This window comes from Salmo salar, chromosome 04 (assembly GCF_965601325.2).
Source record: "Salmo salar chromosome 04, fSalSal1, whole genome shotgun sequence".
Taxonomy (NCBI): Eukaryota; Metazoa; Chordata; class Actinopteri; order Salmoniformes; family Salmonidae; genus Salmo; species Salmo salar.
Window position 1 is genome coordinate 92,020,302 of NC_138294.1, and position 16,442 is coordinate 92,036,743.

The 16,442-nt window shown below is 44.2% G+C and overlaps 1 protein-coding gene across 1 annotated transcript in view; it reads left to right on the forward strand.

Moving 5' to 3' along the window:
- The first annotated feature begins 3,143 nt into the window (after window positions 1-3,143).
- The window catches only part of LOC106604019 (relaxin receptor 2), a 109,487-nt gene continuing 96,188 nt past the window's right edge, over window positions 3,144-16,442 (forward strand). Inside the window, exons 1-3 of the mRNA XM_082974817.1 lie at window positions 3,144-3,285; window positions 6,174-6,257; window positions 6,568-6,673. Coding sequence (XP_082830943.1) covers window positions 3,144-3,285; window positions 6,174-6,257; window positions 6,568-6,673 — 332 coding nt within the window. The remainder of the gene's footprint in view (window positions 3,286-6,173; window positions 6,258-6,567; window positions 6,674-16,442) is intronic.

Genomic DNA, 16,442 nt, shown 5'->3' on the forward strand with positions numbered 1-16,442 from the left:
GACCCAACCAAATCATGAGAAAACAAAAAGATAATTTCTTGAGGCATTGGAAAGAATTAACAAAAAGAACTGAGCAAACTAGAATGCTATTTGGCCCTAAACAGAGAGTACACAGTGGCAGAATACCTGACCACTGTGACTGACCCAAACTTAAGGAAAGCTTTGACTATGTACAGACTCAGTGAGCATAGCCTTGCTATTGAGAAAGGCCGCCGTAGGCAGACCTGGCTCTCAAGAGAAGACAGGCTATGTGCAACACTGCCCACAAAATGAGGTGGAAACTGAGCTGCACTTCCAAACCTCCTGCCCAATGTATGACCATTTTAGAGACACATATTTCCCTCAGATCACACAGATCCACAAAGAATTTAAATCACATTTTGATAAACTCGCATATCTATTGGGTGAAATACATACTGGTCTGAAACTAGATCCCCTACATACTGGTCTGAAACTAGATCCCCTACAACATACTGGTCTGGAACTAGATCCCCTACATACTGGTCTGAAACTAGGTCCCCTACATACTGGTCTGAAACTAGATCCCCTACATACTGGTCTGAAACTAGATCCCCTACATACTGGTCTGAAACTAGATCCCCTACAACATACTGGTCTGAAACTAGATCCCCTAAAACATACTGGTCTGAAACTAGGTCCCCTACATACTGGGCTGAAACTAGATCCCCCTACAACATACTGGTCTGAAACTAGATCCCCTACAACATACTGGACTGAAACTAGATCCCCTACAACATACTGGTGTGAAACTAGATCCCCTACAACATACTGGTCTGAAACTAGATCCCCTACAACATACTGGTCTGAAACTAGATCCCCTACAACATACTGGTCTGAAACTAGATCCACTACAACATACTGGACTGAAACTAGATCCCCCTACATACTGGTCTGAAATGAGATCCCCCTACATTCTGGTCTGAAACTAGATCCCCCTACATACTGGTCTGAAACTAGGTCCCCCTACATACTGGTCTGAAACTAGGTCCCCTACAGATGGGACTGGAACTAGATCCCCTACAACATACTGGTCTGAAACTAGATCCCCTACATACTGGTCTGAAACTAGATCCCCTACAGATGGGACTGGAACTAGATCCCCTACATACTGGTCTGAAACTAGATCCCCTACATACTGGTCTGAACTAGATCCCCTACATACTGGTCTGAAACTAGATCCCCTACACACTGGTCTGAACTAGATCAACTACACACTGGTCTGAAACTAGATCCCCTACAACATACTGGTCTGAAACTAGATCCCCTACAACATACTGGTCTGAAACTAGATCCCCTACACACTGGTCTGAAACTAGATCCCCTACAACATACTGGTCTGAAACTAGATCCCCTACAACATACTGGTCTGAAACTAGGTCCCCCTACATACTGGTCTGAAACTAGGTCCCCTACAGATGGGACTGGAACTAGATCCCCCTACAACATTCTGGAGTGAAACTAGATCCCCTACGTACTGGTCTGAAACTAGTCCCCTACAACATACTGGTCTGAAACGAGATCACCTACATAGTGGTCTAAAACTAGATCCCCTACATACTGGTCTGAAACTAGATCCCCCTACATACTGGTCTGAACAAGATCCCCTTCATACTGGTCTGAAACTAGATCCCCTTCATACTGGTCTGAAACTAGATCCCCTTCATACTGGTCTGAAACTAGATCCCCTACATACTGGTCTGAAACTAGATCCCCTACAAACTGGTCTGAAACTAGATCCCCCCTACATACTGGTCTGAAACTAGGTCCCCTACTTTCTGGTCTGAAACTAGGTCCCCTACATACTGGTCTGAAACTAGATCCCCTACAACATACTGGACTGAAACTAGATCCGCTCCATACTGGTCTGAAACTAGATTCCCTACATACTGGTCTGAAACTAGATCCCCCTACATACTGGTCTGAAACTAGATCCCCTACATACTGGTCTGAAACTAGATCCGCTCCATACTGGTCTGAAACTAGATCCCCTACGTACTGGTCTGAAACTAGATCCGCTCCATACTGGTCTGAAACTAGATCCCCCTACATACTCGACAGAAACTAGGTCCCCTACATACTGGTCTGAAACTCAATTCCCTCCAACATACTGGTCTGAAACTAGATCCCCTACTACATACTGGACTGAAACTAGATCCCCTACATACTGGGCTGAAACTAGATCCCCCTACAACATACTGGTCTGAAACTAGATCCCCTACATACTGGTCTGAAACTAGATCCCCTACAACATACTGGTCTGAAACTAGATCCCCTACATACTGGTCTGAAACTAGATCCCCTACATACTGGTCTGAAACTAGATCCCCCTACAACATACTGGTCTGAAACTAGATCCCCCACATACTGATCTGAAACTAGATCCCCTACGTACTGGTTTGAAACTAGATCCCCCTACATACTGGTCTGAAACTAGATCCCTTACAACATACTGGTCTGAAACTAGATCCCCTACATACTGGTCTGAAACTAGATCCCCCTACAACATACTGGTCTGAAACTAGATCCCCTACAACATACTGGTCTGAAACTAGATCCCCTACATACTGGTTTGAAACTAGCCTTTACCTCCCTTATCTCACATCATTTGCTCACATTGTATATAGTCTTATTTTTGTCTACTGTATCATTGATTGTATGTTGTTTTACTCCATGTGTAACTCTGTGTTTTTGTATGTTGTCGAACCGCTTTGCTTTATCTTGGCCAGGTCGCAATTGTAAATGAGAACTTGTTCTCAACTTGCCTACCTGGTTAAATAAAGGTGAAATAAAAATAAATAAATAAATACCTTTTGGCATATTCTCTGACAGTGGTATTGCAAAAGCACACTTTTTTGAGAACAGCCGTAATGATGACACTACGCTGCCATTGTAATTATGCGTCTATTAAGTTACCTAAATATGAGCTCTGCCTGCGCGGCATGACGTGAAATGCTCTCATATGGATATATTTAGTGAACCTTAAACGATGCGGTTGGGACCCTTTTATAACACGATGATGAAATGTTTATAGATGTGTAATAAATGTGTAATGAAGTCAAAGTAAATCATTACCGTATATTTAAATGTACTTATAATGCCCCTCCCCCTTCCCTCCTCCAGCGATGGTGTCCAGCAGGACGGCAGTAGAGAGCAGCTGTCCTCTGGGGCAATTCCCCTGTGGTAACGTGACAGTGTGTCTCCACCAAGCTCTGCAGTGTGATGGACACAGAGACTGCCCCAACGGAGCCGACGAGGAAAACTGTGGTGAGAGAGAGAGAGGGAGAGACAGAGAGACAGAGAGAGAAAGAGAGAGAGAGAGAGAGAGAGACAGAGAGAGAGAGAGAGAGAGAGAGACAGAGAGAGAGAGAGAGAGAGACAGACAGAAGAGAGAGAGAGAGAGAGAGAGAGACAGAGACGGAGAGAGAGAGAGTATGTATGAATGTTACGTGTTAGTGTGTGTGTGTTACGTGTTAGTGTGTGTATGTTACGTGTTAGTGTGTGTGTGTTACGTGTGTGTGTGTGTTACGTACCCTTCGTTCCATGACGTACCATTTATCCCTGATAATCTCGCAAATGTCCGTTTTAGACGAGACTTAAAGACCAAAATTATCCTATTTATTATTTATACTTTGTATTTAATTTTGACACTAGAATAAATGTTTCTGACTCATTTCATTTCATGTTTCTGACTCATTTCATTTCATGTTTCTGGCTCATTTCATTTCATGTTTCTGACTCATTTCATTTCATGTTTCTGGCTCATTTCATTTCATGTTTCTGATTCATTTCATTTCATGTTTCTGGCTCATTTCAACCATAGAAGTTGTTTATTTTGATTCAGTTGCTATTTAACTAATTTAATCATGCATGTTAGGTCAGGGTTGGACTGGTAGATCTCCAGATCAACCCTGATGTTGAAGGTACCAAACCATTGGTTTTGTTTGTCAGCGGGCAATAGAGTTCCAGGTGTCTGGGAAGGTGACTTAACGTGTGCAGAACATTCTGGATGAAAAGCGGAAGTACTTCATCGGAAGTACTTCAAACTTCATGTTTTTACATTTTCACATACTATAAAACAAAAACATTTTGCTTACCCAAATAGTATACTATTTAGGACGCAAGTATGGGTATCCAGACTAGGGCTGTTGTGGTGACCAAATTACCGCCACACCGGCAGTCATGAGTCATGAAGGCAGGATAATCAGGTTTCTCCAAGCTCTGATGCTGCTGATGGTCATTAGTAGCCTACCAAACTTGTTAACTGCCTGGTAATCAACACTCTATTGTTCCTCTAAACACTCTGACATCAATGCAAATGTGTTCGAAAATCTAATCAAACATTTCATGAGAGCCCACGAGTTCAGGTTGCGCAACATTTCTATAGGCTATGCAATTGCGCGAGAAAACAGAGTGATGGCCTCTACTAAAAATAGGAGGATCAGCTTTCTATAGGCTAGGCCTACTATATTTATTTATCAACTTTCCAAATGTTAAGTACATTGGTTTCTCTTTAAAACAGGAGTATAGTCTACCTGGCTGGCATGAAAATAAACCACGGGGAAAAGTGTCCTGCCTTTTTTTGCAACTTTTTGAATCATACTAGCACACCTCATGTATCCTAGCCCATAGGCCTATAAGGATTGTATCACAAATAGAGTGGCCAAATAACTTTAAGCAAATTAAGCACATTAATTCGCTCTACAAGGGGTGAAGGGCCTAACTGGTATACATAAGCAGCGGGTGAGTTTCAAGTTTGGGGAAGATCATTTTGAAAAAAAAAAATGCACTTTTATAAAAAAAAAGCATTACCTGCATAATCACATTTGTGGTCACTTTTGATAATAGTGTTGTCCGCTAATGGAACATTCATGCTTATAGCATGAGGAAATAGACTAATAGTTTATCAACATTTTCAGCTAAATGTTCTGATCTGTTTTGTAAGCCACATTGGGTAAAGAAGGTTTTTTGATGCTACTGGTTGTATTAATTTGGGATCTATCGCATCCCATAATAACTATCAAAGACTGTTTGGAATATTTATTTCTCGCACAGAATAGAATAGGTCGACATTTGTACTATGGGGGATAGTAGATTGACATAGGCTAGTGCTTTTGCTGTTCGTTAGACCTACTTATAATGTTGGTAAATGTAGACAGTTCTTCCAATATCTTCAATATGCACCTTGGAATTGGATAAGGACAGTTGCATCCCAGATGTGTTGGTCTTCACTTGTAGCCTGTGAGAAAGACCCGATCACGTGATGGAGCACGCAGCACTCAGGGAGAAGGGAAGAACAGCCACTGGCCGCAAAAGGCATTGGATTTTCTTAGGGTGCATTACCGCCACACAAAGGGGATCCCGTCGTGAAATTCGAGGCAATTATCAAGTGCTTGTCAAATTGTCAGTGAGAGACTGATGTAGTGTGTACAGCCTGCACAAAAAAACTAAGCAGAGCTCAGGCCTTTTTTTAAGTTTCTTTTTTCAAATCATCATTAGAGTCTCATCATGCAGCCTTACAATGTATTACACATCAATACATATATATCCCAACGTTTATAGAACAACTAAAGTTACATTAATAACTCTAAAATTAACCATATAGGAATAGTTATTCCTTTGTTAACCGCTCAAAACAGAATAGCCTCGTGCTCACTTTCTCAAATTGTTTTTTAATTCAGGTTTGTTCGATTGTATTCTACATACTATAAAATAATGCCAAATCTTGTCTGCTAAATGAATTACTGTAGCCCACAGCCATATGGCATAGCCAGATCAGGAACTAACATAAGGACAACTCAGAGTTATGTTATTCTGTTCTTCTGAAAATAGACTACATTTTCTTCCTATCATGTTTCTTTAGACCTGTGTAAAAAATAAATAATGGATTTATTGTGAAGGTGAAGACTATATTACATGGATGTTCCAAAAGGTCTGCATCAGTGGCTTGTGTGGAAGCCAGAAGATGTTAAATGTGTTTATGTTAATTAATGGTTAATTACCGTGAGACCGACAATTATTTGCTTGACACTTATTTGCTTGACTTGCTTGACAATCGCCAGCTGTTGAAATTTTGTGGCCTCCACAGCTGTAATCCACTGTCATTGTGTAATGCTAGCTCCAAATATAACTTTAATATTACCTTGTGTCTATAGGGGACAACAGCGGCTGGGCGGACATCTTTGATCGAACCGTCAGGAAGGTCGACCCACAGGTCCTACCACCACCAGAAGACTGCTGTCAGTGTGTGTGCTTGTGTCAGTGTGTGTGTTTGTCAATGTGTGTGTTTGTGTGTCAGTGTTTGTGTCAGTGTGTGTGTGTGTGTGTGTGTTAGTGTGTCCGTTTGTGTGTCAGTGTGTGTGTATGTGTGTGTGTGTGGCAGTCTGTGTGTGTTTGTGTGTCAGTTTGTTCATCAGTGTGTGTCATCAGTGTGTGTATGTGCATGCGTGTGTGTGTGTTGGTGTGTGTGGTTGTGTGTCAGTGTGTGTGAGCGTGCACGTTTGTGTGTGTATGTGTGTGTAGTGCTGTATTAATTGTGTTGTTGTGTAGTCTTGCAGCAGTACCCAGAGCATTGTGACTGTATCAAGACAGAACTGGAGTGTGTGGAAGTCAACCTACATGACGTTCCTCAAGTCTCCACCAATGTCACCTGGCTGTAAGTACCTCTCTCTGTGTGTGTGTGTGTGTGTGTTTGTCTGTGGTGTGTGTGTGTTGTATGTGTGTGTGTGTGAGAGAGAGAGAGAAAGCACTCCCAATTTAGGTTATTTGGTAACCCAGCGCTGGTTAAATAGTGGACAGAACACATGTTGGGTTATTTGGTAACCCAGTGCTGGTTAAATAGTGGACAGAACACATGTTGGGATATTTGGTAACCCAGTGCTGGTTAAATAGTGGACAGAACACATGTTGGTTTATTTGGTAACCCAGTGCTGGTTAAATAGTGGACAGAACACATGTTGGGTTATTTGGTAACCCAGTGCTGGTTAAATAGTGCACAGAACACATTTGGGGTTATTTTTCCCAACCCGTTGGGTTGCGTGAATAGCCCAACATGTTGGGTTGTTGGGATTACCCAAACATGGGTTAATTTAACCATCAGTTGGGTAATTTTTACTCTCAAGCTGGGTTGACCTAGCAGCTGGGTCTTTTATGAATATATTCCTTAGTCTATTTTCTGGAGGTATGGTTTATTAGGGGCATGACTTTTCAGACAGAGCTTATTGGCCACCCGTGAGAGTAAATGTTCATTCTTGTTCATTATGTTAAGTTTACATAGTGCAGAATAAAATGTTTCCACACAAAAAAATATTTGACACATTCTTCTATACTATTAAAATTATTGATTACATATTAGAATAACATATACAGCCTTATTGAATCTCAACAATTATCAGGTATCACGGTAAAGCCCAAGCGCAGACTGTGTGAAGTAACAATGTTCATTATAACCACAGGGGCAGGTAAACAACAGATCAAGGCAGGCAGGGGTTGATAATCCAGAGGTGGAGCAAAGGTACAGGACGGCTGGCAGGCTCAGGGGTCAGGGTCAGGGGTCAGGGTGTCACGGTTGTCATAGGAATGAGCGGACCAAAGTGCAGCGTGTGTGTCGTTCCACATTTTATTTATACTGTGAAACTATGCAATACATAAATACACTGAATGAAGAAAAAACAAAACAAACCGTGACACAGAGATTAACACATACACAACTCCAAATTAATCACCCACAAAACCCCTACTTAAGTATGATCTCCAATTAGAGACAACGAGGACCAGCTGCCTCTAATTGGAGATCATCCCAAACAAAACCCCAACATAGAAATACAAAACTAGAACCTAAACATAGAAATACAAAACATAGGAAAAAAACTGTCATGCCCTGACCTACTCTACCATAGAAAATAACATCTTGTTAGGCAGTGGTCAGGCGGGCACAGGGTCAGGACAGACAAAGGTCAAAAACCAGGAGGATGAGAAAAATTGAGACTAGGGAAAAAACAGGAGCTGAGACAAAACGCTGGTAGGCTTGAACAAACGAGACAAACTGGCACCAGACAGACAGAAAACACAGGTATAAATACACAGGGGATAATGGGGAAGATGGGAGACACCTGGAGGGGGTGGAGACAAGCACAAGGACAGGTGAAACGGATCAGGGCGTGACAACAATAGGATTTACATAGGCTTTTAGGGAACTCATACACCTCAGTATGTAACGGTCGCCGTATGTAGTAGACCAAGGCGCAGCGGGTTGAGTGCTCATTTGAACTTTTATTGAACACTTAAAAAACAAAACAAGAAAACGAACGGACGCACTGTATTGCAGGCTAAACACAGCAGTGCAAAAACAACTTCCCACAAAACCCATTACAAAAAACATCCCTCTATATAGGACCTTCAATCAGAGGCAACGAAAAACAGCTGCCTCCAATTGAAGGCCAAACCAATAACCCTAAACATAGAACTAGGAAGACTAGACCAGAACATCGAAATATACTAACATAGAACATAACCAAAAAAAACAGAATATTCTAAACAAACACCCCTCTACATAAACACATAACCCAACAAACCCCAAACACTAAACAAATACCCCCTGCCACATCCTGACCAATCTATAATAACAAATAACCCCTTTACTGGTCGGGACGTGACACAGTAAGCATTATTGAAGCTTTAAAAATGTCAATGTGCCTTAACATGTATAGTTATCACAACGAACAGATGAACAGGAATGACTTTTACTCTCATGGGTGGCTAAAAACAACTATCTGAAAGCCACGCCCCTGCTAAACTACGCCTTCAGTCTTCTGATCTGACCTGTTGGGTCATTATCTCAGTAACCCAGAACCAATAACCCAGCACCAATAACCCAGTACCCAGCACCAATAACCCAGCACCAATAACCCAGCACCAATAACCCAGTACCAATAACCCAGCACCAATAACCCAGTACCAATAACCCAGCACCAATAACCCAGTACCAATAACCCAGCATCACTAACCCAGCACCCAGCATCAATAACCCAGCATCAATAACCCAGCATCAATAACCCAGCACCACTAACCCAGCATCACTAACCCAGCATCAATAACCCAGCACCAATAACCCAGCATCAATAACCCAGCATCAATAACCCAGCACCAATAACCCAGCATCACTAACCCAGCATCAATAACCCAGCATCAATAACCCAGCACCAATAACCCAGCATCAATAACCCAGCATCAATAACCCAGCATCAATAACCCTGCATCAATAACCCAGCATCAATAACCCAGCATCAATAACCCAGCATCCAGCACCAATAACCCAGCATCAATAACCCAGCATCAATAACCCAGTATCAATAACCCAGCATCAATAACCCAGCATCAATAACCCTGCATCAATAACCCAGCATCCAGCATCAATAACCCAGCATCAATAATCCAGCATCAATAACACAGCAGTTTTGAAAGAAAACAACCCAACTAAGTGACCCAATTCCTGCAACCCAGCAGCAGGGTCAACCAAACAACCCAGCAGCAGGGTCAACCAAACAACCCAGCAGTTTTAAGAGTGTGTGTGTGTATGCTTTTGCAACCATGTGGCCTTTGCTTGTGTATGTACAGGATGTGGGTCTGTGTTTGTGGTTGCGAGGTTTCATTACAGTCCCAGAGTACTAGAGATGTGTTTGGTTGGATCCTGAAATTGCTTTTTAGTCCCTTATAGGCTACATTATAATCAATCATTTGATGATTATGTATCCATGAAACTGGTCAGTAGTGTCTGCTAAATTCAGTTTCTTTAACTTTCAAAGAGAGAATGAAATCGAAATCGCAAGTATAATGCAAAGCCATTGATTGGTTCGAAAGGGACCATCTCGTTATTGAAAAAATAAGATTGAGTGTGATGAAAAACTGTAGACAGCGTTGCCCAGGGCCTGGGGGACTAGAATTATCCAGGGCCTGGAGTTTTTATTTATTTTACCCAGTAAGTTGACTGAGAACTCAATTACAGTAATGACCTGGGGAAAGGTTACAGGGGAGAGAGGGAGGAATGTCTCCTCGCTGCCCGGATGTACTCCAGATTGCGGTGGTCAGTTCAGATGAGAAAAGGGTGTCTAGCCCCCTTGTTACGAATACTCTTTGGCCCTGCAGTCTAGGGGGGGATGGCAACAAGACCCGTAACATAAATCATGCAAATTATAATAGTGAAAAAGTAACAGTGAGAACAAAATAACCACAGACAACTACAATCTACCGTCAAACTCTAATGGTTTATTTATAAACACATGGTAATGCGGTGTGGGAAAAGGGGCAGAGCTGGACCCAAGCAAAGAAACAATAATCCAAAAACACCCCTAAGCTAGACTAGCCTACTTCAGTACAGCTAACTAACTAACCAAAAATACAGTGTGTGGTCCGCCCAGTTCTAACTAGTGTATTTAGACACTGTTTTCCTACGGGTAATGTATGCCCATGGGCGACTTGTCTTGGTACCCCCTTTTCCCACCAAACAAACAAACAGTCAAACAACAAAACAATACTCACAGGTTAACCACACAAATGTGGGAGCAATGTAGGAGCAAAACAAAAAAGAGATCAATACAGAAAGAGAGAACTGGGAACACAGAGCGAGAGAGAGATTGAGAGAGAATGAGTTACAGAGAGAGACTGAACACACAGAGATTGATCTGGGGAGAAAACAACTGACTGTTTTTAAACCAAGGGAAAGGGCCTGTGATTGGGTGAGGGAAAAGGAGCAGGTGTCTTCGGATTGTGGCTGATTGGTGACTGATTGGGGAGTGATGATTGTCACCTGTGAGGAGGAGAAGGAGAGAAAAGAAATACACATACAGGATACACACTCAGGATACCTGTATCCGTAACACCCCTCAAGCCAATGTCTCCACACCTTCAAGGCTTTGACGACAGCCAACAGCTCCCGGTCCCCCACGTCATAGTTTCGCTCCTCCGGGCTGAGCTTCTTCGAGAAGAAGGCACAGGGGCGGAGCTTCGGTGGCGTACCCGAGCGCTGAGAGAGCACGGCTCCTATCCCAGCCTCAGACGCGTCCACCTCCACTATGAACGCCAAAGAGGGATCCGGATGGGCCAACACGGGAGCCAAGGTAAACAGAGCTCTTAGGTGCCCAAAAGCCCTGTCCGCCTCAGCTGACCACTGCAAATGCACCGGGCCCCCTTCAGCAGTGAGGTAATGGGAGCCGCTATCTGATGAAAACCTCGGATAAACCTCCGTTAGTAGTTGGCAAACCCTAAGAACCGCTGCACCTCCTTTACCGTGGTGGGAGTCGGCCAATTACGCACGGCTGCAATGCGGTCACTCTCCATCTCCACCCCTGGAAATGTGATACCCTAGGAAGGAGACGGATTGCTGGAAAAACAAGCATTTCTCAGCCTTGACGGACGGGTCATGCTCCAACAGGCGACCAAGCACCCTGCGCACCAGGGACACATGCTCGGCGCGTGTAGCGGAGTATATCAGAATGTCATCGATATACACCACTACACCCTGCCCGTGCAGGTCCCTGAAAATCTTGTCTACAAAGGCTTGGAAGACTGATGGCGTATTCATCAACTCGTACGGCATGACGAGGTACTCATAGTGCCCTGAGGTGGTACTGAAAACCGTCTTCCACTCGTCTCCCTCTCGGATACGCACCAGGTTGTAAGCGCTCCTGAGATCTAGTTTGGTGAAGAAGCGCGCCCAGTGCATTGGCTCAATCGCTGTGGCTATGAGTGGTAGCGGGTAACTATACCTCACAGTGATCTGGTTCAGACTCCCTCCTTCTTCTTCACAAAAAAGAAACTCGAGAAGACAGGTTAAGTGGAGGACCGAATGTACCCTTGACGCAGGGATTCGGAGACATATGTTTCCATAGCCTCAGTCGCCGCCTGTGAGAGGGGACACACGTGACTCCTGGGAAGTGCAGCCTCCACCAGGAGATTTATCGCACAATCGCCTCATCGATGGGGTGGTAATTGAGTCACCTTCTTTTTAGAGAAGGCGAGAGTCAAATCGGCATATTCAGGGGGAATGCGCACGGTGGAGACCTGGTCTGGACTCTCCACCGTAGTAGCACCAACGGAAACCCCTAAACACCTCCCCGAGCACTCCCGCGACCACCCCGTGAGAGCCCTCTGTGGCCAAGAAACAGTGGGGTCATGACAAACTAACCAGGGCAGGCCTAGCACCACGGGAAATGCAGGAGAGTCAATAAGGAAGAGACTAATTCTCTCCTTGTGCCCCCCCCTGCATCACCATGCCCAGAGGAGCAGTGGCCTCCCTGATCAAACCTGACCCTAATGGTTGACTATCTAAGGCGTGAACGGGGAAGGGCACAGCCACGGGAACAATGGGAATCCCTAAACTATGGGCGAACAATCTATCTATAAAGTTCTCAGCCGCGCCTGAATCGACGAGCGCCTTGTGCTGGGAATACGGGGAAAACTCAGAAAAAGTAACATAGACAAACATATGAGCAAGAGAGGGCTCTGGGTGAGAATGGTGCTGGCTCACTTGGGGTGACGCCAGAGCGCCCTGCCTGCTGCCTCGATCCCCAGAGGAACCAACCCTGCACTGACCGGCAGTGTGACCTCTGCGGCCTGGAAACGGCGGGTGAACTCCTCAAACTGGTCCAACGCCGCATCTCCCTCTCTCCACACTGCGTTGTCCCACTCCAGGGCTTTCCCGGTGAGGCACGAGACGAGGGAGGACACCCTCTCACGGCCCGACGGAGCCGGGTGGACGGTGGCCAGGTATAGGTCCAGTTGTAGAAGGAACCCCTGGCAGTTCGCAGCCTTCCCATCGTATTCCTGGGGCAGGGAGAGACGAATTCCACTGGGACCAGGATGAAGAGCGGCGCTCAGTGGAGACCCCAGTTGTGCTGGTGGAGGCGATGGGAGAACTACCTGTCTCTCCCAGCGGTCCATTGTCTGGACAACGCGGTCCATGGCAGTGCCAAGATGTTGGATCATGGCTGCGTGCTCCCGGACGCACTCCTCCACCCCTATACCCGGGGTACCTGCTCCTGCTGACTCCATAGTATTGGTCCGTAATTCTGTAATGCGATGCTACTACTACTGGCGGCAGAGAAGTCAGACGCAGGAGAGCGGAAACTGATTTACAACGGTTGTGTTTAATAACCATAAACCACCGTCAACAGAATAATACAATCAATGGGTCAAACAAAACCCGGTAGTAATAACCAGCATACCATGCACAAGCACTACAACAAACAATTACGGACAAGGACATGGGGGGGAACAGAGGGTTAAATACACAATATGTAATTGATGGAATTGGAACCAGGTGTGATGGAAGACAAGACCATATGAGGGCCAGATTGTACATTTAGCCAGGACACTGGCATTAACACCCCTACTCTTACGATAAGTGGCATGGGATCTTTAGTGACCACAGAGAGTCAGGACACCCATTTATTGTCCCATCTGAAAGACAGCACCCTACATAAGGAAATGTCCCCAATCACTGCCCTGAGGTATTGGGATATCTTATTAGACCTCCTACTGGCTCTCCAACACCACTCCAGCAGCATCTGGTCTCCCATCCAGGGACCAACCAGGACCAACCCTGCTAAGCTTCAGAAGCAAGCCAGCAGTGGGATGCAGGGTGGTACGCTGCTGGCGAGACATACCCAGGGCCTGGAGGACTAGAGTTACCCAGGGCCTGGTGGACCGGAGTTAGCCAGGCCCTGGGGGACCAGAGCTACCCAGGGCTTGGAGGACTAGAGCTACCCAGGGCATGGAGGGCTAGAGTTACCCTGGGCCTGGGGAACACGAGTAACCCAGAGCCTGGAGGAATAGAGGTAACCAGGGCCTGGAGGAATAGAGGTAACCAGGGCCTGGAGGATTATAGGTAACCAGGGCTTGGAGGACTAGAGGTAACCAGGGCTTGGAGGACTAGAGGTAACCAGGGCTTGAAGGACTAGAGTTACCCAGGGCATGGGACTAGAGTTACCCAGGGCATGGGACTAGAGTTACCCAGGGCCTGGATGACTTACAGTACCAGTCAAAAGTTTGAACACCTACTCATTAATGTTTATTTGTATTTTTTTAAACTATTTTTTACATTGTAGAATAATAGTGAAGACATTAAAACTATGAAATAACACATATGGAATCATGTAGTAACCAAAAAAGTGTTAAACAAATCCAAATATATTTTATATTTGAGATTCTTCAAAGTTGCCACCCTTGCCTTGATGACAGCTTTGCACACTCTTGGCATTCTCTCAACCAGCTTCATGAAGAATTATTTTCCAACAGTCTTGAAGGAGTTCCCACATATCCTGAGCACTTGTTGGCTGCTTTTCCTTCACTCTGCAGGCCAACTCATCCCAAACCATCTCAATTGGTTTGAGGTCGGGTGATTGTGGATGCCAGGTCATCTGAGGCAGCAGTCCTTCACTCTCCTTGGTCAAATAGCCCTTGCACAGCCTGGAGTTGTGTTTTGGGTCATTGTCTTGTTGAAACACAAATGATAGTCCCCACTAAGCGCAAACCAGATAGGATGGCGTATCGCTGCAGAATCCTGTGTTGGCCATGCTGGTTAAGTGTGCCTTGAATTGTAAATAATTCACTGACAGTGTCACCAGCAAAGCACCATCACACCTCCTCCTCCATGCTTCACGGGGGGAACCACACATGCGGAGATCATCCATTCACCTACTCTGCATCTCACAAAGACACGGCTGTTGGAACCAAAAATCTCACATTTGGACTCATCAGACCAAGGGACAGAATTTCATTAGTCTTATGTCCATTGTTCGTGTTTCTTGACCCAAACAAGTATCTTCTTCTTATTTGTGTCCTTTAGTAGTGGTTTCTTTGCAGCAATTCGACTACAAAGGCCTGATTCACGTAGTCTCCTCTGAACAGTTGATGTTGAGATGTGTCTTGTTACTTGAGCTCTGTGAAGCATTTATTTGGGATGCAATCTGAGGTGCAGTTAACGCTAATGAACTTGAACTCTGCAACAGAGGTAACTCTGGTTCTTCCTTTCCTGTGGCGGTCCTCTTGAGAGACAGTTTCATCATAGCGCTTGATGTTTTTTGAAACTGCACTTGAAGAAACGTTCAAAGTTCTTGAAATTTTCCGGATTGACTGATCTTCATGTCTTAAAGTAATGATGGACTGTCGTTTCTCTTTGCTTATTTGAGATGTTCTTTCCATAATATGGACTTAGTCTTTTACCAAATAGGGCTATATTCTGTATACTACCCCTATCTTGTCACAGCACAACTGATTGACTCAAACACATTAAGAAGGAAAGAAATTCCACAAATACATTTTTAACAAGGTACACCTGTTAACTGAAATGCATTCCAGGTGACTACTTCATGAAGCTGGTTGAGAGAATGCAAATAGTGTGTAAAGCTGTCATCAAGGGTGGCTACTATGAAGAATCTCAAATATAAAATATTTGTTTAACACTTTTTTTGGTTACTACATGATTCCATATGTGTTATTTCAGAGTTTTGATGTCTTCACTATTATTCTACAATGTAGAAAAGAGTAAAAAAAATATTTAAAAAACCCTGGAATGAGTAGGTGTGTCCAAACTTTTGACTGCTACTGTATGGATTATAAATAACATGCTGTCTAAGTCACATCGCCTGTGTGTGTGTGTGTGTGTGTGTGTGTGTGTGTGTGTGTGTGTGTGTGTGTGTGTGTGTGTGTGTGTGTGTGTGTGTGTGTGTGTTCTGCAGTAAGATGTCAGTGAGTTATTAGTCAAAAGAAAAGGAAGAAACAGAGACTTAGTTTATTACTAGTGGCTTCCCCTTGTTCGCTGTTTATTCTCTCTTGTCCTCTCTCCTCTTCCTGCCAAGAGAGAGCACATGCTTTACGGTTTGAAGTCAGTAGTGTGTGTACAGATGTATTATCATAATTTGTTCACACAGAGAATTTTCCTGCACAGCAGAAAATGCAAATTGTAGTGTATGCAAGGTTTAAAAAGGCTTCTAAAGTTTGTAATTGCCACGGTTGTCGTAGGAATGAGCGGACAAAAGTGCAGCGTGTGTGTCGTTCCACATTTAAAGTACACTGTGAAACTATGCAATACATATAAATAAACTGAATGACAAAAAACAACAAACCGTGACGCAGAGGTGAAACATACACAACTCAAAATTAATCTCCCACAAACCCAGGTGGGAAAAACACCAACTTAAATATGACCTCCAATTAGAGACAACGATGACCAGCTGCCTCTAATTGGAGATTATCCCAAACACAGCCCAACATAGAAATAGAAACGTAGAACAACCCAACATAGAAATACAAAACTAGAACATAACATAGAAAAACTAAACTAGAAAACCCCCCTGTCACGCCCTGACCTACTCTACCATAGAAAATAACAACTTACTGTGGTCAGGACGTGACAGTAATTTTACTTT